Source organism: Microcebus murinus, chromosome 1 (assembly GCF_040939455.1).
Source record: "Microcebus murinus isolate Inina chromosome 1, M.murinus_Inina_mat1.0, whole genome shotgun sequence".
Lineage (NCBI taxonomy): Eukaryota > Metazoa > Chordata > Mammalia > Primates > Cheirogaleidae > Microcebus > Microcebus murinus.
In genome coordinates this window covers 148818603-148841175 of record NC_134104.1, presented here as the reverse complement: position 1 = coordinate 148841175, position 22573 = coordinate 148818603, and the positions used below count along the sequence as shown (strand labels likewise).

The 22573-nt window shown below is 43.4% G+C and overlaps 1 protein-coding gene across 1 annotated transcript in view; it reads left to right on the top strand.

The window, feature by feature from the left end:
• SEC22C (SEC22 homolog C, vesicle trafficking protein) overlaps positions 1-21899 on the top strand; it is a 31340-nt gene extending 9441 nt beyond the window's left edge. The window contains exons 2-8 of the mRNA XM_012770254.2: positions 4218-4426; positions 7139-7302; positions 9529-9708; positions 11930-12048; positions 13298-13363; positions 15310-20339; positions 20675-21899. Coding sequence (XP_012625708.2) covers positions 4245-4426; positions 7139-7302; positions 9529-9708; positions 11930-12048; positions 13298-13363; positions 15310-15510 — 912 coding nt within the window. The 5' untranslated portion in view covers positions 4218-4244 and the 3' untranslated portion in view covers positions 15511-20339; positions 20675-21899. The remainder of the gene's footprint in view (positions 1-4217; positions 4427-7138; positions 7303-9528; positions 9709-11929; positions 12049-13297; positions 13364-15309; positions 20340-20674) is intronic.
• Positions 21900-22573: the final 674 nt, after the last annotated feature.

The following is a 22573-nucleotide window of genomic DNA, read 5'->3' as shown; positions in this document are numbered from 1 at the left end:
TCAGGCATTCCCACACACAAACTCGTACACACAAACACAAGTAACAGTTATGTCACAGTGTCACCTTCATTTAAGCATAGCAGATATTTTTTTTTAATTAATTTATTTATTTTTGGTAGAGATAGGGTCTTGCTCTTGCTCAGGCTGGCCTTGAACTCCTGAGCTCAAGCAATCTTCCTGCCTCGACCTCCCAGAGTGCTAGGATTACAGGTGTGAGCCACTGCCCAGCCATAGCAGATATTTTTAAATATTTTTAAAAATGTATTGTGGGTTTTACTAGGTTGCAGTACTAGTAACTTGATAGAATTGAGAAAAAGTAAGAGTTTTTATTTGTCTTTTTTTTTTTTTTTTTTTTTTTGAGGCAGAGTCTCCCTTTGTTGCCCAGGCTAGAGTGAGTGCTATGGCGTCAGCCTAGCTCACAGCAACCTCAAACTCCTGGGCTCAAGCAATCCTTCAGCCTCAGCCTCCTGAGTAGCCTGTAGGCATGCACCACCATGCCCAGCTAATTTTTTCTACATATTTTTAGTTGTCTAATTAATTTGTTTCTATTTTTAGTAGAGATGGGCGTCTCACTCTTGCTCAGGCTGGTTTCAAACTCCTGACCTTGAGCGATCCACCCACCTCGGCCTCCCAGAGTGCTAGGATTACAGGCATGAGCCGCCACACCTGGCCTTTATTTATCTTGAATGTTTTTGTTTGAGGAAAAGCAGGTTTGATCTCCAAAGGGTAAGATGGGAGAAGTAGGGAGTCTGGAGTGGACTGTACGGTCCTTTAGAGCAGTAGTCCCCAACCTATGGTGAGTTTTATAATTATTTCATTATATACATTATTTATATTATTATACTGTAATGTAATAATATACATAATATACATTATTATGTATAATAATATACATAATAATTATACATTATGTATAATAATGTATATTATGTATATTATTACATTACAGTGTAATAATATAAATAAAGAACACAATAAATGTAACGTGCTTGAATCATCCTGAAGCTATCCCCCACCTCCCTGGTCTGTAGAACAATTGTCTTTCATGAAAACAGTCCCTGGTGCCAAAAAGATTGGGGACCTGTGCTGTAGAGAGTGGTAGAGCTGGTTCTTCTGATTACCATCACTTGGCATTGTCACCATTTTCCTTTTTATCAGTGTAGCATACAGTAGGTGCTTCATAAAGACAGCACTAGAGAGGGTGTTTTGGGGTTGACAGTTGGAATAAATGCATACTGCTTTCCTTTAGAAGAGCATGTAATTTACTCAGCCCCTCAAAAAATACCTTTATTATTTTGCTTTTGGGTGTTTTTGTCCTGTCTCTGACTCTTTTGGTATCTCATTGATTCATTGTCTTTTTTTTTTTTTTTTTTTGCCTCTGTGTCTTCATATATTGGCTTAAGACTCTTGTTAGAGTTATTGTTTAGACTCTAAGCTCTGATCTGAAATTAATCTTGTAGTCTCCCCCTATATCTGTCAGAGCTTTGTGCCCTATAACTCTTTTTTAAAAACATCTTAAAATTAAATATTTCAAACATTAACGAAAACATAGAAGACAGTGCGATTAACCTCCCTTATTCTCTTTCTGGTGCTAGAGGTCTCAGCATTGGCCAACTGGCCGGTGTAGAGCCCACAGTGCTTTCTGGCAGTTGGCCTGGCCCTGCCATTGATCCTGGCAACTTAGTAGTTTTTGTGTATGGATATATTTTTCCTGGGGCTTATCACATTTTTACTCCCCAACAGCAGGTGTAGGGAGATGGGTTAAATGGATTGTATAGGGTCTGTTGGCTGGTAGCCTAACTTTTCTTTTTACTCTCTCTGTGTTTTTATATCACTGTAGTTTCTACATGCATATAATGGGATTAATTATTCTTTCATGCATCCATTCCAGACATGATCTTTATTCTTACAACTTACACTCAGGTAGTGTAAATGCTAAATCAGTAAAATAAAGAACAAAGAGATAGGTTTCCTAGTAATTTTTTTTTTTTTTTTTTTTGAGGCAGGGTCTCACTTTGTTGCCTGTGCTAGCGTGCAGTGGCGTCATCATAGCTCACTGCAACCTCGAACTCCTGGGCTCAAGTGATCCTCTTGACTCCGCCTCCCGAGTGCTGGGACTATAGGCAAGCACCACCACACCTGGCTAATTTTTAAATTTTTTTGTAGAGACAGGGTCTCACTATGTTGCTCAGGCTGGTCTTAAACACCTGGACTGCTCAAGCAGTACTCCTGCCTCGGCCTCCCAAAGTGCTGGGCTTACAGGCGTGAGTCACCGTGTGTGCGCAGCCAGTTTCTTATGAATTTAAAAGAGGGAGAAAGTACTTCCAGAGCTGGTCACGGTGGCTCACGCCTGTAATCCTAGCACTCTGGGAGGCAGAGGCGGGTGGATTGCTCGAGGTCAGGAGTTCACAACCAGCCTGAGCAAGAGCGAGACCCCGTCTCTACTATAAATAGAAAGAAATTAATTGGCCAACTAATATATATAGAAAAAATTAGCCGGGTATGGTGGTGCATGCCTGTAGTCCCTGCTACTTGGGAGGCTGAGGCAGGAGGATCGCTTTAGCCCAGAAGTTTGAGGTTGCTGTGAGCTAGACTGACGCCATGGCACTCACTCTAGCCTGGGCAACAAAGCAAGGCTCTGTTTAAAAAAGAAAGAAAGAAAGAGAGAGAAAGAGAGGGAGAGAGGGAGGGAGGGAAGGAGGGGGGAGGGAGGAAGGGAGAGGGAGAGAGAGAGAGGGAGGGAGAGAGAAGGAGGGAGAGAGAGAAAGGGAGAGGAAGAGAGAGGGAGAAGGAGGGAGAGGGAGAGAGAAAGGGAGAGGAAGAGAGGGAGGGAGAAGGAGGGAGGGAGGGAAAGAGAGGGAGGGAGAGAGAGGGGGAGGGAGAGGAAGAGAGAGGGGGAGGGAGAGAGAGGGAGAGAGAGAGGGAGAGGGAGAGGGAGAGGGAGAGAGAGAGAGAGAGAGAGAGAGAGAGAGAGAGAGAGAACTTCCAGCTCAGCAAGGCAAGTCTGGGAAGGTTTAATGTAGGAGGTAGATTTGAGACAGGTTTTGATCTGGATATAGGGAGATCAGGGGAGTGACATTGAGACACAGGCAAAGAATGCATAGAGGCACAGCGGTGAAGAGTAGTGTGCATCCTGGGGGCTCCTGTTTTTGAAATGAAGAATTGAGATACTGGATAAGGTTGCATCCCTAGAGTTCTTGGGAAGAAAGGTCTATTGATATACCTATTAACATCCTGTCAATAGGATCTATGAAACAGGAAGTGTAGACACATGGAAAGACCCATTCAAGCTTTAATGGCCACATCACTAATCCCTAGTTGCAGGACTGCCACACACAGATGTGCAGGGTATGCCCTGGACAAGCACCCTGAGAAGTTAACGGATGGAGCTAAAACTCAGCCAGGCTCTGCCAGCAGAACTGGTGTTCTCAGTTCTAACCCAGAGAGGCATCTTTTTTCTAATTGGCCAAAGGCACCAAGAGGGCTCAGATCTGTTTCTTTTTGTTACTTAATGGTGCTCACATATTATGGCCAAATATTTAGTATATCACTGTAATATAATTTGCTAAATGATTTCTTTTAGCCATCTGTAGAGACTCTCATCATTTTGAAGACTGGCTCTGTCTCAGACATTAGCAGAAATTCAGGAGGACATGCTAAGTTCCAATTTTGCCTTCTGTTCTCCTTGTCACCAGCATTAGGTTAGATGCTCAGAATGCCTCTACCCACCTCCATTTCCCCGCAAGTGAGGATATGGCAACTGAACTGCTTAGTGTCTGCCTTCCTGGCAGGCCTGAAATGCATGGGTCTCTGGACCCCAATCCTTGCTGCTTCGGTGTCAGGTGCTTCTTGTCTCTTTAAGGCTGTCTTGCTCTGTGTCCTGCTCCCTGCTCTTACTGCTGTAGTTCCTGAGGCCTTCTGGTCCTGCTTGCTTCCTTGTCTAGTCCTCTTTCCCTCATCGTAGTTGGCTTAATTCTGGAAAGGGAGAGATTAATTAGAAAAGGAGGATTACAAATTCAGAAGAGACAGGGAGGATAATGAAGGAAGGAAAATTGGGAATGATGTAGCAGTAGAAGGCAAGGAAATAATAATAAAAGCAACACTTGCAGTTATAGTGGGGGTGAGGGTGAAACAACATGGAGCAGGCGTTTCGAGTGCGGGTGTGTTTCTAGCACTGTGGTCTAGCCCTCAGTAACAAGATGACCTTGTTTTTTCAGGTGTCCTCATGACTTCTCCTGTGGACCATGTCCATGATCCTTTTTGCCTGTGTGGTACGGGTGAGGGATGGACTGCCACTCTCAGCCTCTACTGACTTTTACCACACCCAAGATTTTCTGGAATGCAGGAGACGGCTCAAGACTTTAGGCTTGCGACTGGCCCGGTATCCAGGTCGAGGTTCTGTAGAAGGCCGTGACTTCAGTATACAGTAAGTGAGCATATTCACTTTTTTTAGAACATCAGCAAAATTGGGGTTACTTTTAACCATAAGTTTAACCACAAGTTGGGTTACTTTTAACCACAAAATGGTTTTTGGGTTGGGTTACTTTTACCAGCATTGGTTGGGTTACTTTTAACCACACAGTGCTGATCACATTGTGTGATAAAAGTAGATCTGGCATTTGGCAGTGGTCTGAGGTGTGTGTTTATGGCAATAGGATCATGGACGAAGTGGATTTCAAGAGCCTCAAGCATCACTGCTCCAACTCCTAAGTTCTGTTAGTGGAGTGCTCACGAGCACCTGGAGACATGGGTTCAACTAGTTTTTGTGCCTTTAGTTTCATAGTTTTTTCTGCACTTAGATGCAGGGGAGAAAAATGGGTGAGGAAAGGAGGAGCTATTAGATTAAAATGTTGGAATGGGTAAAAGGTGAGACTAAGAAAGCCAAGAAAATAAGAAAAAAGACTTCATTTATGGCTCTTAAGCTTTTGCTTTTTAATTTTTTCACTTTTAAACTTTAAAATTTTTATTACATGACAGGAACAGGGGAGTGAAAAATGAGTGAGTAGGTCTCTTTTCTCAAGGGACTTAAAATCCAATGAGGGCACAAGAGAAATATATAACTGAGTATAATATAGTGGGGAAAATGCCCCAATGGAAGTAGAAATCAAGCTGTTATAGTCATAATAGCTAATATTATTGAGTGCTATCTATATGCCAGGCACATTCTATGGGTTATGTGGCTTATGAGGTAGATACTAGTATTATACCTGTTTTACAGAGGAGGAGATTGAGGTTAAGCAACTTAGCCAAGTTTATATTGTTAGTAAGTGGCAGTAGACCCAGGATTTGAGTGCAGGCAGTTAGGCACCAAGTCTGCTCCTTATGTGTAAAATCATTTCCTATTCTAGGACTTAGAGTAAGTACCTTATCATTCTATGGATGAATCAGGAGCGCAGGCAGATTTTAAAATATCAAAATGGCTTGTCATATATTTTGCATCTGTGTTTTCTAGTGTTTAGAATTTCACTTATCAAGTCTGTTTTGCTCTCCTTGAATAGTAAATTTTTAGTTGACCTGATAAGTTGAGGTCGTTTTAGGGGGATCTAGTCTCAGAATTATAAAAACAAAAGGAAAAGTCCAAGCCTGACATCCTGCTAGCTGGCGTGAGGTAGAGAACTGCCGTGTCCTGAAGGGGTTGCCAGATGGTAGGCACATACAGCTGTCACCCTGTGGTGTGGGCCCTGCGTGTTCAGGAGCAAAAGCTGAGTTGCACCTGCCCTCATTTGCAAGTGCTTTCTCTGAGTGCCTGAACCCACCCCCCTTGATAGCCTCTTCCTCACTGTGCTGTGACAAACTAATTTGTGCTGTACCTCAAATAGGAAACCTTTTCTCTTTAAAGGCTATTTTTCACAGATAAAAGAAGTCTAAGACTTCAGAATTAAATCTTGGATATTCAGTAGTTTTTTGAAAAAGAAATATGAAATGTTCTACTCATTTGTAATTTGACTGAAATACTTACCGTATTTTCACAGAGGAGACTGAGACTATCTTTTCTTACAGGTGAGCAGTACCATAGCTTTTTATAGTTAAGGAGCTGTGTTAATTTCCTAGGGCTGCCATAACAAACAAATTACCACAAACTGGCTCCAAACAACAGAAATTTATTCTTTCACAGTTCTGAAGGCCAGAAGTCTGAAATCCAGGCAGGGCCACTCTCCCTCTGCAAGCTTAAGGAAGAGTCCTTCCTGTACCTCTGCTACCTCCTGGTGGTCATTGGTTTGTAGACGCATTACTCCAATCTGCCTCCATGGTCACATGGCCGGCCACCTTCTCTCTATCTCTATGTCCAAATTTCCCTCTTCTTACAAGGATGCCAGTCATTAGGTGAGGGCCTGCCCTAATCCGGTATTACCTCATTTTATCTTGTTATATCTGCATTCTATTTCCAAATAAGGTCACATTTATAAGTACTGGGAGTTAGGACTTCAACAAAACTTTTTTGAGGTACATACATATTCACCCCACAACAGGGATCCTTTTTCATATAGAAACACTTCCATCCTAGAGTGGCATAGGCCCTTCTAAAGGATTCTTTTCATAAGGGGGAGAGTCATCCTTTCTCTAAATTAAAAAAGTTTTTATAGAGAGAGTTACAGTTACAAAAAGGTGGGTAAGAAAGACACAGTCTCAGGAATAGGTCTAGCTAAAGAGAATATATAGGCCAGGCATGGTGGCTCACGCCTGTAATCCTAGCACTCTGGGAGGCCGAGGCAGGCGGATTGCTCAAGGTCAGGAGTTCAAAACCAGCCTGAGCAAGAGTGAGACCCCATCTCTACTATAAATAGAAAGAAATTAATTGGCCAACTAATATATACAGAAAAAATTAGCCAGGCATGGTGGCGCATGCCTGTAGTCCCAGCTACTCGGGAGGCTGAGGCAGGAGGATCGCTAGAGCCCAGGCGTTTGAGGTTGCTGTGAGCTAGGCTGATGCCACGGCACTCACTCTAGCCTGGGCAACAAAGTGAGACTCTGTCTCAAGAAAAAAAAAAAAAAAAAGAGATAATATATATGCAACAAACAGCTACAGGACTGTTTAAGGGCAACCAAGCACAGAATGGAGCCAAGGTTGTGTTTGGGTGAGGGGTAGGAATTCATGGGTCTGTTTCCTGATGATGCAGATGTCACCTTTTTGTTTCAGTTTTTCTTCTTCGGGGGATGTGGCCTGCATGGCTATCTGCTCCCGCCAGTGTCCAGCAGCCATGGCCTTCTGCTTCCTGGAGACCCTGTGGTGGGAATTCACAGCTTCTTATGACAGCACCTGCATTGGGCTAGCCTCCAGGCCATATGCTTTTCTCGAGTTTGGTTTGTAACCTTCTTTTGTATTTATTGTTCTCTCCTATGGTGTTGTATGTGTAGAACTTACAGTTTAGGTTTGGCTTTCACCATCAGGAGAATTGTTGGAGGTGCAGTAACATGTCAGTAAAGAACACCCTTGTACCATGAGATTTCACAGTAGTTGAAGTGGCCTGAAAGCTCTGAGGTTTCACACTCTGGCTTTTCATCTCCCCAGAGCCTGGGGGCAGGGTGGAAGAAGGGTGAAACCTGGCTAGGCTATTCTCCACTTCCCTCAGAAGCTGGGTCAACGAATGTGGCCCAGAGGTCAGCTACCTGTTTTTGTAAATAAACTGGAACACGGTCATGCTCATTGTTTTACATGTTGTCTGGGGCTGCTGTTGCTCTATGATAGCAGGGTTGAGTTGTTGTAGCAGAGACCATGTGGCCCTCCAGCCTGAAATACTTACTATCTGGCTGGCACTTTAAGAAAATTTTGCTGACCCTTGCTGTAGAGCAGTACTACTCAAAGGACGTTCTTCCATCATGAGGTAAGTACAGAAAATGAGAAACAGTGCTTAGAAATTCTTATCATAGTTAGACATTCCTTCAATCATTTTTTATTGTATTTTATCAAAGTATAGGTCTGTAGTGGTTTGGAAATAAGAAAAAACTGGTCCTCAGTGGTTTGCTCTGGAAAAGGATACATGTTTTCTAGGTTCTGCCAGAAAGGCCTTGTGGAGGCTGAGGGGCTTTGGAATACAGCGTGATAATCATAGTGTCTGCTCTGTTTTTGTTCATTTTGAGCTAGCTCTTGGGAGAATGGGAGTAGAGGTGGGAGCTGGGGGACATTCTGTGGTCTCTGCATAAACAGCTGCTGTCTCTGTGATGTTCCTGAAGAAGGGTCTGGCAGTATTTGGTACAAATGGTCAGGTGCAGGACCAGCACCTGAAAGTGTTGCCACTTAGGCTTTCTGGCTACTTCTGCCATAGCCCTCACATTCTCCCATATGGTCTGCTGTCTGGCCCGTCAGGAATGGGGCTAGTACTCTCTTTTGGTGTCACCTGAAGGTGCTGGGGAACTCCCTGGTGTGCAGGCCCCAGCCTGGGATAGACTGAGAGTTCTGCCTCGGGATCTCCCTATGAGGCCTTGCTCAAACTGGTACTATCAGCCCCACTTCTTCCTATGGAGAGGGCATGCTAGCCCCAAACAGACCCCAGCGGCGGCACCCTGTGGCTGCCAGTCACTTTGTGGCTGGGTGAATCTGTGTTCTTCTCCTCCATCATCTCCGCATGTATTCCTTCTAAAGCACTGCGCTTTGTCTGACAGGAGACCCTGCCTGAGCATCCTGTTTGCTCATTACTGAGTGGGAGTAGAATGAGTCAAAGAACGCTGATATTAGAATTATGTGTCATTTTGCTTTGCCAATATGTATGAAACTTCACTTCAAAAGCTTAAGGTTTGGTAATGGATTAGTACTAACATAAATTAAAGAATTAAAACCAATACCTTTCAAGTATATAATCCTAGTTTGTATGACTTATTTGTATTCATTTGTAATTTTTTTCAAACAAGCTTTTTTGAGATAATCAGGTCAGTAATAACTGTCCCCATTTTTCAAGCTTGGAAATATTCTGTGACTTGCCTAAGATTATACTATCAGAAGTGACTGAGCTGGGACTCAAGCCCCTTTCCCCCGACTTGCTTGTAACTGGGGTTTGCAATGCATTTTTGCCTTCTCTGCAGGCAATCACATTGTAATCACTCTGCTTTGACGAGATTGATCAGACTGATATTCATATGTGGTAATCATTTGACCTGTATGTATAACTTGACATTCTTCAGAATCTGGCCAACTTAATAACTTTCTTAGAAATGTGAAGTTGGGCAGAGTGTGGTGACTCACGCTTGTAATCCCAGCACTTTGGGAGGCTAAGGTGGGAGGATCGCTTGAGACCTTGAGTTCAAGACCAGCCTGGGCAACATAAGAGAGAACCCATCATTACAAAAAATAAAATTAGCCTGGTTTGGTGGTGCACGCCTGTAATCCCAGCTACTCTAGAGGCTGAGGCAGGAGGTTCACTTGAGCCAGGAGTTTGAGGTTACAGTGTGCTGTGATTGTGTCACTGCACTCCAGCCTGGGTGACAGTGCAAGACTCTGTCTCTTAAAAAAAATGTGAACTTCATTTCATACATACTGTCTTATAGCATCCATTCTGATGAAAATGCTCAACTTGGGTTGCTTTCTTTTGGCAGATAGCATCATTCAGAAGATAAAGTGGCATTTTAACTATGTAAGTTCCTCTCAGATGAAGAGCAGCTTGGAAAAAATTCAAGAGGAGCTCGAATTCCAGCCTCCAGTGGTCCTCACTGTGGAGGACACAGATGTGGCAAATGGGATGATGAATGGTCACCTACCAATGCACTTGGAGCCGGGTACGTGGCTTGTTGTTCTCTAATGTTGATGAATATGCAGTGATGTTTCATATTTCGAGTAGAAGTTGATTTTTTACTAGAAAGATATTTTGGGGAGGGTATAAAATATGTTGTGGAAAATACAGACTGATCCTGTTTCCAGGTGGCTGTTATAAAAAAAACTTGACTATTGTGACAGTGAGTTGGTTTGAGGGGAGGCTATTCTTTTGATGAAATTCAGGAGTTGAAGAGTGACTTGGCAGGTTGTTTTCATAACCAGAGCGAAGTTTGCAAGTTTAAATGTTGAAAAGGAGATTCATTCTCTTTCGTTGGAAGTCAGTCACCTATTGAACTGTACATACTTGTATGTTTTATAGATGGATATTTTTGACAATGAATCCTTACCACATCACTTAGTGGAAACATTGCACATCTCCACTGAGAAATCCCTGCGCTCCTTGTTGGAGGGAGGGCTGCGGGGATGGGGGTAGGCAGGGTCCAGAGCCAGGGCTAGTACTCATTATCTGGCTTTCCGTGAGACCTGGGAGCTCCGTCTGTCCCTGTGTATTTCAGAGTCTTCATCTGAAGAATGAGGTGTTAATGAAGAGGATCACAGTGCCCTGGCATTCCATGACTTTGTCTGACATTAACACTATTAGCCACTCAATGCTATAGCACATAATGAAGCATGATTTTTTTGCATTCCTTGTTTACAAATACCTACAGTTAAACTAATATTTAATTAAAGGGGATATTTACATTCTAAGAATTCTGTAGTGGCATAAGAGCTGAATCTTTCTCTGAAAGATAGAGCTGTGTCTGCACTGTAACGGTCTAATTATTTTGTTCTTAACTGTGTTTTTATTTACTAAACTCTTTTCTTGAATTTCAAAAGTGGTGTTTTAAAAAATGTTCCTGTTTTTGGCTTAATTTGTATTTTGGTTTAATCTGTTTCAACCAATAAATTCCTGGTTTGGCTCTTGTGCCAATTAATAAGTTTTAATTTATATTGAGAGTAAACCTAATTTTGTCAAAGGAAGACTGGGTAGTTGAACCCCAGGCTTCTCCCTTGCCATATATGAATACAGACATAACTTTGCAATATATGTCTTGTTTTTTAAACACTTAGACAAGAGGAACAAGTCCACAAAGTGTCAACTTGCCCATCTTTCTAGAACATTTTACAGTGGTTTGACTCACCTTATTGTCCTGAGGCTAGAATCCTTACAGGTAGAAAATTCTGTTCTAACAGAACTTTGAGTTGCTTGGTGGAAGCTCTAATGCACTAACAGTAGGCTTCAGTTGGATTGTGGCTAGGTATTTGTGTGTGCATGTGTGTGTGTATTTGTGTGTGAAATGTAAGGGCAAGAAAGGATGACTTTGAAAAGAATTATAGCAAGAGAATGGGTGGGACACCATTTAATTTTGTGAGCCAGAATCAATTTCAGCAGTTATCTTTAAAGAGAGAATGAACATTTGTTTTCATTGTAGTTCTAGAAACAGCCTGTAGCCTAAATTACCACTGTTTTCCTCCTCTTCCCACTTACTTTAGAATTTAAAAAGTTACATTTGCTGGGAATCGCACTAGAAGCACATATGACACTGTATATTGTCCTTGTTAGAAAAAGAGTGCATCATTTACAAGCTGAGGGTTGAGGAGTATAACAAAAATGCTTTCAGAATTTGACAGTCAGTTTGCAACTAAAGCCATGGTTCTCTCTGGTGGCATAAGAAATTATTTTAAACCAGGATTTCTCAACCTAAGCCCTATTGACATTTTTGTACTAGATAATTCTTTATTGGGGGGGGGCCTATCCTCTGCATTTGAGGACATTTAGAGGCATTGCTGGCCTCTACCCACTAGATGTTAGTAGCATCCTGTCTTTAGTTTTGACTACCAAAAATGTTTCCAGACATTGCCAAATACCATTTGTTGGAGTGGGGCTGACTGAGAACAACTGCTTTAGATAGAATGGAAATTAAACACTTAAAAAACCTTTGTTTGCTTAGAGAAGGGCCTGTCTTTTGGAAGAAACTCACCTCAGATTCCCTGATCCATTCTGTCCTTCATTTCTTACATTTTTCCCCTCTAACTTCTGCTACTTTAAAAATTAATATGTTTGTAATTCTATGTTTAACATAATAAACCTATTGTTAGTGGAGGTCTAGTTAATGCCTTTGTTTATTTTTCTTTCATATAGAAATTATTTTCACTAGACACTTATTTTTTTTAATTGTGAAGCTCCTAATTTCCGAATGGAACCAGTGACAGCCCTGGGTATCCTCTCCCTCATTCTCAACATCATGTGTGCTGCTCTGAATCTCATTCGTGGAGTTCACCTTGCAGAACATTCTTTACAGGTAACTCTTTTTTTTTTCTTTTTACAGTTTAAATTGAAGGACATATGATGGAAGAAACTGATGAGGATACATTTTATTTATAAGGTTATTATATACTAAGATTTTAAATTTTTTTAATTCAAATAAAACTTTATCTAAAATTTTATTCTTTGTAGTAAATTGAAAAAATTTACTACAAAAAATTGAAATTGAAAGTTGTTCTTTTGTCCTAAGAAGCCAGAGGGACCTGCTGGGATATTGGTAAGAAATGTACAGCTTTCTACAGGGACATTAGACTACCCCATGGCCCTTGGGGCCCCAGGAGTCACTCCAGGGGCTGGATTATTTACCCCAGGGCAAAAGTTTGATTCTCAGACTTTAAAGTTCAGGCTCTTTTTCCCTGGGAAAAGGTTGTCCAATTTGTATAATGCAGACGCCACATTCGTTGTGTCTTTGTCAAAGAACTATTTCATTAGAAAATTCCTTGTTGGCCTGCTCATCTTGAAGCAACTTTCTATTTCAATGCTTTTTTTAAAAAAAATAGTTTTTTAATTTTGAAGTATTTCAAATACTTTAAAAAGGTATAGAACCATTATTAGCATAAACAGATAGTCATTACTCATGCCCATACCCATGCATGTGGTGGCTAAAGTCTAAAAACTTGGCTGATGTTGAACCTCAGGAAACTGGTGTAGACTGACCTGTTTGGAGAATGGCAGCAGACCTGTGTGATAGGAGTGGTAACTGCCTCTTACCACACACCCTGTCTTTGACCGATGTATGGTATGGTTTCCACTCTCACTGTGATTACTCATAACCTGACACTTACCAGCTTTCTGTTTGTGTATACTAGAATAGCTGCCCGGCTGACAAGATGGTTAAGGCATAGTCCCTGCCTTGGGACTCTCATGGCACAAAGCAGAGTGTGGTGGCAGCACTAAGGAGGTGGCAGTATATGGGGGTGAGAGGAATTAAAGAAAGCTTGGCATTGACAGATGAATAGAATTTTGAGAGGTAAAGGGATTGGGGGCTCATTCCAGGTGAAGATTTAGCATAGACACATGGGGACAGGAGGGCACATGGTATGTCCAGGCCATTGAAAATGGTTGCATGCTAACCCTTATCTGATACATAAGCAGGGACTTATGTTTCACCCAGCCAGAAATTTATATTGTCAACCATACCAAACTGAGGGAGTAAAGTACTTCATGTTACAGTGTTTCCTTTTATCTAAATATTCCTTTCCTTGTGTTCTTTATGTTTGTTTTAGGTTGCCCAGGAAGAGATTGGAAACATTCTGGCTTTTCTTATTCCTTTTGTAGCCTGCATTTTCCAGGTGGGTGAAACAGTGATATTTTGGTAAGTAGGGTAAACCCATGGCCTTATTTTGTTCCTCTGTTGGAACTATCAGCAAATTTTAGATCCCATTTTTGTTCCACCAAAGTCGTGTTTCAAATCATGGACAGTACCAAGCCTTTCTGCAGCTGTTAGGGACCAGGCCACAGAGCTCCGCCGCTCCCCGACATCTGTGGAAAAATTGTTTTTTTATGAAACTTGGGAATGGGGGGAGGGGGGCCCCACAGCTGGAGGTGAGCAGCAGGAGAGCTTCATCTGTACTGGCAGCTGCTCCCCATCACTCACATCACTGCCTGAGCTCTGCCCCCCGCCCCACCTTGTCCACAGAAAAATTATTTGTCTTCCATGAAACTGTTCCCTGGTGCCAAAAGGTTGGGGACTGCTGCCTTGGTGGAAAGACCTTTGCCCATCCTGTCCAATCCTCTCATTTTACAGAGGAAGAACTTCGGGCTCAGAAAGGGAAAGCCACAGGGCCATTGACAACAGCAGAACAGAAACCAGGAGTTTGGATTTGACTCCCCAGAGAGGAAGGATGAGATTGTAGTGGGGATTGAGTTGGGCCTGAGTAGTGTGAGGCAGGGGGTTGCCTTGTGCTTATTAAAACAGTCTAAGGGCAGAAGTGTCCTTCTGTAGAAGTGACGTCTATGTGTATATGTTTGTTTTTGTTTTTTAATATAGAACTAGGTAAAAAAAACTGCTGGTTTTTTAATAGTAATGCTGCCTGAGTCAAAGCTATCTCTTAGGAGTTAAAATAACCATTAGAACATTAATTAGAAGGCTTTGATTATTAGTTAGTTATTTTCAAATAAGCTATGTACTAATGGGTGGTATAAAGAGAAGCTTTTGAATCCCTCATAGGTAGAGTTAATTTTAGTAAGAACCTGGCTCTAATTCTCCTTCCTTATCTTCCACATGGGCTTAGATTTTAGTACTTTCTCTGCATACATAAGCTTTTTTCTCCTTTTTTTTAAATTAAAATTTCTGTTCTCAGAGCACTTCCCCTCTCTTCCACATGCTTTCTAGAATGGTTTCTTTTTAAGAAGTACCTGATTATGCAAAAATAAATTTTCAATCGAAGATTGATAATGCACTCGTTTTTTTAGAAACTGAGTGCCTAATACTTTGAGTGTAGCCAATGGCCGTTTCCTAGAGTTGTGCATCAGGGCTGCAGGGACCTTACAGTTCCACCTCCTTTCCTCAACTGTGTTCCTGCCTGGATAGCTCCCTCCCACTGTAGCTAGAGCCTTTGTTGGAGTGCTCTGTGTTCTGAGATTGGGCTGGGGTTTTTTTGTTGTTGTTTATTTTTTTTAACACTGAACCCAAATGCTGTTGCCACCTTTTGCAGAACAAGAGTGGCCCCTTTTCTTTGTGATAGCCCTGCACAAAATACCAGTCACTCTACCTGCTGTGAGGCCTTTCCCTGACTCAGAGATGCTTTCACCGACATGATAAGGAGAATACCCAAGGGAGCAGTGGTACTCAGTGTAGTTGTGACTTGGGAGAAACCAAAACAGTATAAGCACAGCTTTCTCTCAACAGCTTGCTTTCCTGTCTTGGCTCCCTGGAGGAAAATTTCACTGGGAGGCCAGTCAGTCTGGTTAGGCTCTCCTGGCCTGGCTGTGTGCCCCATACCCTGTGTCCCTTCTTTCCGTACAGCCCACAGCCTGGGCATTTCTGTCTAGATTCCTTAAACTTCTTTCAAACGTGCCATGCACTGATTCCTCCTGTGACACCTATTTCACTTTCTTTCTCTCTTCCAAATCCTCATTTTCATCCAGTGACTAACAGCAGCCTGACCCGTGGGCCCAAGCTTCATTGTAGTGAATTCAGTTTAATGTGAGGGAGGTGATGCTGTTCATGGCAGCTCTGCACCTTGTGATTATTTTGTTATCTCTGATTGGACTTCCTCTTGTGGTCTCATTTCAGTGTTATTTGTACCTGTTCTACAGTCCAGCCCGGACTATGAAGGTGGTGCTGATGCTGCTGTTTATTTGCCTGGGCAACGTGTACCTACATGGGCTGCGGAACCTCTGGCAAATCCTTTTCCACATAGGAGTGGCTTTTCTGTCTTCACACCAGATACTGACCAGGCAGCTTCAGGAGAAGCAGTCTGACTGTGGAGTATGAGGATGACGCCGTGTGATGAACAGATTCTTTGATTTACTTTTGAGGATCAACGTAGGCTTTCCTTTCTGCTTCTCGACTGCACCTCAAGTTTTCATCCTTGAAATTTCTTTCAACAAAACTGGACTGACAAGCCAAGAATTGGGAATTTTTTACAGTTGCAGTGGAAGTCGTGAGGTCGCTTGATACCAAGTCTCGGTTTTGTGTCAAGTGTAACAGCAGAATCTCCAGTTCAGCTGGTTTATGTAGGATAGCACACTCTAGGGGCTCATTCAGAAAGGGATTTATTAAAAGATCAGAATGGAAATATTTTGGTCTTTTATATTGAATGATGCAATAAACCACTAGATTCAATAACACTAGTTTTAGTAATTGGCAGTCGTGTCTGAGGAACCACTTTAAAATGAAAATCAGCTTTCCAGTCTAAATAGACTATTTTTTTAGAAGGTCAGTACAGGGTGAATTAAAAATTTAATGTGGTTCATAAATGTAAGCTAGATAAATTTTGTTTATCTTTTTTTTAAATATACTTTTGGAATATTTAAATATATTTTGGATATAAAGTGAACTTCATTTAGGTGGGGGCAAACTTAAGCTGAGCAAGTGGTTAAGAAATTTGAGTTTAATTTATATATAACTTTTTATGGTGGTAGGACTGTAGGTACAGAAGTGTTTTATATTTATTTGCAGGGTATATCTGTAGTTTTAAAGAATTAACTGAATAACCGCTACTTCTGGGCCATACGCTTATAAGCATGAGCAGAAATGAGAATTTCAGGATTCATAACAGTTGGCCACAAACGAGTAGGTGGAGGGCATGGATTCGGTGGCACTTCACAGGCCACCTTGGGGAGGTGTCATCAGCGTTTTCAGCACAGCTGAGTGCCTGTCATTTTAAGGATGATGAGTACTTTGCCCCGTGTGCTGTTCTCGGAGGGCCTCCCAACTTGATTACTCCTGTACATCTTTTCCAGTAATTGTAATTAGCTTGAGGGACTCATTTTTTATGAACAAGAGTTAAGTAGATATTAACTTTTTAAAGCTTTATAAAGATTAGTATGTGCTCTGGAAAGTTACTTTCTTTCATTGTCAAAAAATTGATTGATCATAGTTTTCCAAAATATGGTTCTGAATAAGATCCCTTAGGCCTCCAGAGTTTTTTTGTTTTTGTTTTTGAGACAGAGTCTTACTCTGTTACCCTAGGTAGAGTGCAGTGGCATCATCATAGCTCACAGCAACCTCAAACTCCTAGACTCAAGCAGTCCTCCTGCTGTAGTCTCCTGAGTAGCTGGGACTACAGGCACGCACCATGATGCCAGCTGAATTTTCTATTTCTAGTAGAGCGGGGGTCTTGTTCTTGCTCAGGCTGGTCTTGAACTCCTGAACTCAAGCAGTCCTCCTGCCTAGGCCTCCCAGTGAGCTAGGATTACAGCTGTGAGCCACTGCGCCTGGCCACGCCTCCAGGATATTCAACCTGGTTGTCTCCTACCTCTCAGGAGGCCATTTGAGGAGTTTGCGCTTTGGATTGTTCTTTGTAGAAGTCTGGAATCTGATTAGCACAACCACAATTGCATGGAGTACTTTGGGTTCAGTTATATGGTCTTGGTAAATTAAAAAATCCTATTTTTGTTTTTTCATTTTTTGTTTTTTTGAGACAGGGTCTCACTGTGTTGCCCAGGCTAGAGTGCCGTGGTGTCAGCCTAGCTCACAGCAACCTCAAACTCCTGGGCTCAAGCAATTCTTCTGTCTCAGCCTCCCAAGTAGCTGGGACTACAGGCATACGCCACCATGCCCGGCTAATTTTTTCTCTATATATTTTTAGTTGGCCAATTAATTTCTTTCTATTTTTAGTAGAGACGGGGTCTTACTCTTGCTCGGGCTGGTTTTGAATTCCTGACCTTGAGCGATCCTCCCACCTTGGCCTCCGAGTGTGCTATTTTGGTTTTAAAAGTGGAAAACCATTGGAAGAGTTATTGAGTAGGTGGGGAAAGCAAGAATGTAGTTTTAGAGAATTCAGTTATATTTGGTTACCACAGCTATCGTATTGTTATTGAGCTACCTTCATGTCATTTTAAGGAAAACTGGGAACTATGTTGGGAAGATGTTGCCATAGTAACTTTATTTTCTTAGAATAGAATTTTCTATTTTTAACCTAACATAAAATATCTGGACATTATATGTATCCTGAGATGTAAGCTTCAGAGTTGTCTCTCCATTGATTATGTATTTGCATAATTTTCTACACACCTGGGCAGGTGAATTTTCAGTCTTTCTGGGAGACAGTTTTGAAGAGGTGGTAGAATAGAACGGGAACCCAAGGAGGGGAGAAAAATTCTTTTAAATTAGAAGCACAAAAAAGCTCTAAAAGTTGATAAGAACAGCTTGAAAATGTATTGTTTTCTTTTTAAGCCTGTGTTGTACTGGTGCTGCCCTGTTTCCCCGATGCTCTGGGGGTCTGAGCCTGTGATCCATATTCAGCATGTAGTAAAGACAAGACTGGAAGATGAGTCCTTCGTGGTGAATGCTTCTTGCCCACTGAGGCCCTAGTGGAGAAATTATCCACACTTGATTGAATTTGGTCTTAATCAGTTAAAATCTACATGGGGTTTAAGATTTCCTTTTGCAAGCAAAAGGAAAAAATGCACTAGAAAAGCTGTACAAGTAATGACCACAAAAGCATTGTTTAACTAAAATCTAGCTAAAAGAAGCCTCAACTTAACTAGAGGAAGAGATTAATGATAGGAAAGGAGTTCTTGTTATTTCATCCAAGAGAAATCCCAGGCTTGAGTTTAACCCTTTGCACTCACTTGCTTTTTTCTCATTATCCACTCGACATTATCCACACTTGACATCTGAGTGCAAAGGGTTAACTTGGTTTAGGGTTGGAGGTTTGTAGCCCTTTGCATGACCCTTGATGCCAGAAAGCTGGTTCCAAATCCCAGGAGTCATCTTTACTGCACCATGGACTCCCTGTAGTTCTAAGCACCTTTCTTTTTCTGGTGTTAAATGCTTCCTGCCCAACTGACCTCACAGTGCTAGATCTGGAAATAGATGACATCGTGTTGAAAACAAAACTTTAAAGGTAAGGTGCCTACTAGTATCAGACACTGCAGGATCTTGAGCATCAGAGTGTGTTAAGTCCCATCTGCTATATTAGGGTGAGAGTGTGGCTCCGTTCACTTAGGCAGGGTTTCCCGACCAGGGGAGCCAGGCCCCTGGGTTTCCCCTTCCCCAGGTATCCTAACGAAGGAAACATGTAAATTCTGGCTTTCTTTTCGCTAGGCTAGCCTTATTGTGACGAAGACTATACCTGGCTTTCCTTTCCCGGGTGAAGACAGCTGGGGGCACACTGGGGGTGGCATTTCCTCTCAGTGCCAGAGTTTCCACTGCCCACAGCAGGAGGAATGTCACCATAGGCTCCCAGCTTCGCATCCCTGGTTTCTGTGAACTCTGTTGAAATGTGTTGTGAACCAGGGCCCAACATTTTAAAGTTCTTCAAGGGGTGCTGAAAAGGGTATTAAAACATTTAGTCATTTTGATCAACCTCATGTTGAGCTCCTCTCTTCTTTCATAGGTGCTCCCATTCTCCAGCTCTCCTACCTCTTTCCACCACAGCCCTACCCATTCCAGCCCTGGGGACAGAGGCTGAAACTGGAGTCTCTGCAGGGATGGGAAAGCCACCTTTACTTGTAATTGGAAGGGTGGGTAGAGGCTCTTCAGAGTGGGAGCAGACTGCATTGAGGCCCAACCCCGCCCAGGATTTAGGTTTTGGAAAGGAGGAGCACTTTGGTGGTCAGCACTGTTCAGAGTCAAAGATGACAGCCAGGGGGCCAGCAGCAAGGCCAGCTGTTAGGGGTGCGGGAAGCAGAGGATAGGTAGGGAGCAGAGCTAGAGGTTGTCTCTGCTGGAAGATAGCAGCTGCCCCTTAGCATGTAGGGGCTGCATGCTGCACCTTCATCCGGGGTTGCTGTTTGCTGTTCCTTAAAGGAGTTGGCCACTGACTGTGACATGCAGGACAGTGGCCCTCAGACAACCTGCTGCCTGCTTGCACAGGGCTTCGCAAGTGAGGACAGGCAGGGATGGGAGTGCTTATGGTGATCAGATGTGCTTGGCAAACCCCTGTTCAGACAGTGCTCACATTCCAAATGTTCCTGCACGAGTCCCGCGCAGGTCTGGGGAAGCGCTGCCTGTGTACTGGGAGTTAATGGTGGAGGAAGAGAAAGTAGATGTGGCCCTGAGAGAGGAGGTAGGGGAAGGAGTGCACTGGTCAGCTGACCAGGTGGCCTGGAGATTGGCTTGGCCCTTCTACTCAGTCCTGCGCCACAGTGTTAGGCAGGGACCAAATCTGCAGGTGGCAGACACAGGCCAGGAGGGTGGTTCCTAGGGGCGGAGAAGCCGGGGAGCGGACGGCAGGAAAACATAGCTAACAACCACAAAGAGCAGGAGCCTGAGGTTTTGAGACATACACACCTGTGGAGTTGCAACTTTTTTTTTTAACTTACCAAATCATTTTATTGTAAAATAAAACATAGCTATAGAAAGACACGCAAAAATAAAGACTATTATGACTCTGTAATAATTTTTTTATAAGGTACACACCATACAGGTCAAGAAAGAGACCTTGCCAGCCATCTCAGAGGCTCCTTCCATGTAACTTTGTTATAAGAACACCTGTCAATCATATAAATCAATCTGGTACCGTCCCACACCTTCCGAAAGCCCTTTCTCTGGACCAGGCCAGTAACAGGAAACCACCTGGGAGTCCTTAACATCTTTCTCCACTCATGGAGACTGACCTGTTCCCCACTGGAACATACTCTCGCTTTCTACAGGTCTCTTCTTTTTTTTTTTTTAGACAGAGTCTCGCTTTGTTGTCCAGGCTAGAGTGAGTGCCATGGCGTCAGCCTAGCTCACAGCAACCTCAGACTCCTGGGCTCAAGCAATCCTTCTGCCTCAGCCTCCCGAGTAGCTGGGACTACAGGCATGCACCACCATGCCCGGCTAATTTATATATATATCAGTTGGCCAATTAATTTCTTTCTATTTATAGTAGAGACAGGGTCTCGCTCTTGCTCAGGCTGGTTTTGAACTCCTGACCTTGAGCAATCCGCCCGCCTTGGCCTCCCAAGAGCTAGGATTACAGGCGTGAGCCACCGCGCCCGGCCAGCTCTCTTCTTTCTTGCAGTAAAAGCTATGTGTGTGGAATTGCTCCCTGTCTGTGGTCGCTCCGTCACACCGGCCTTGCTCGTGAATTTTTCAAGCAAGGAACCAAAGAACCAGGACAACAGTCTGCCTAGAGACTGGACCTGACAACAGTGGGCAAGTCAATGCCCATCTGGCCTCCGTGTCCTCATTTGGGAAATGGTGAGCTTGGCCTGCTTCGCTGGTGTGCTGTTGTAGTGATCAGAAGTGGTCGTGGAGGGGAACACGGGGTGAATCCACTGTTTGTGTGCAGGAGGAAGGCTTTGAGTTCCCTTGGCACACGCAGGCTCTTTTGCGTGCTTCAGGCAGCATTGCACAGCCACGTCTTCTGGCCTTCACAAAAAGGTGTTTTATGCTGCTGCAGTGTAAACAGCCTCATTCTTTCACTCTAGAGAGGTAGTGGCTTCTCTTTTTCCTCCTGGACCTGCCTCCCACTTCCTGGGCACAGCGCCTGCGGTCCCATTGGTGTTCCGTCTACTCCAGGATCCAAGGAGGCCGGTTCTGGTGGTTGGGCCAAACCTCAAGGTCTGTCCTCGACCCAAACAAAGAGCACTCTCATTCTCCCGTTCTGGGAGCGTGATGTCAAACTTCTGTTGCCGGGGAAACCTCGTCAGCAGGGAACCTGTGGAAAAGGGCTTGTCAGTAAAATCTGGGAATGGCGAGATCTGGAAACATCTGCCCATGAGTACCCATGGCAGAGCTGTTGCCCACAAGCGCCTTTTATTTAGGGTAAAATCAACAAACCCATTCCGGTCCTTCAGCCCCTGCTTGGCACATATGACCTTCTTTAACCCTTTCATTTGTGAGATTCTGGGGTCACCTCAGAAGCATTATTTAATGAATTATTCCCGTGACTTGACCCCCAGGATTCTATTTTGTTTAATGGACCTTCTATTAAGAGCATACAATATCGAGGCCTATTTAGTCAGGGCAAAACCATTTACTGCATATGTTCATTTTGCATATTTGCTGTCCGTGTCACCCAAACCTCCTAGTGTTGTCATGTAACAGTGTAGATCTATTTTGAGTAAATCATGGGTATGTTTTGACAAACTTCCACAGAGCTGTAAAACCTAAACTTGAGTAAATGTGTGTAAAGAACATTGTATAGCCATTTATATCCTGCGTATGTATAAATAAATGATGTGGCTCCAGAAGTGGAAGGAGAATAAATCTAAGGCGGTTATTAACGCGCGCGTTTGCACTTGTGTGAAAAATCCTGAGTTACGCGTCCTTTTTGCTGTATGGTATGATGTGGGGCTGACATAATGGGAGGAGGGTGCTGAGAGAAGGTCTTCTTGTCCAGTGAAGTCTAGACAGGTGCGAGGGTTCAGATAGCCCTTAGCAATAATCCCCAACCGGAAGAGCAGTCGGGGCACCGCACTAGGGGCGGGGAGGCCTGCTTCCTTGGCAGGCTCTGCCTCTGCCCTGCTGGGGGCCCTGGGCAGACATGCTCCCTGCTCTGGGCTTCTGTCTGCAACTAAGGGTGGTGACTTTATCTCCCAGGGCCAGTCTCGTCACAGGATGGCCACCAGGAGGCGCAGCTGCTGGCCACATCATCAGGTTCCCAGCCAGGAGCCTGTCCCCTTTTGCAGAGGCCGTTCCTGCAGCAGCTGATAAAATTCCCAGAAAGGAAGCAAATGCTCCATCCTCTCCTGACTATCCTCTAAACACACTGGGGAATTCATACTCCAAGTATCACTCTACCATCTGTCCTGAGTCAGAATCTTTTAGAGGAAGGCAACAACTTCTGAAATCAACATCTGAGTTACTGGGTGCTGGGATTTGGGAGTTGACAGAGCTTTAGATACCATCTGGTTCAACCTTCTTGTTGCTCAGGTGGGGAAGCTGAGCAATGAGAGGA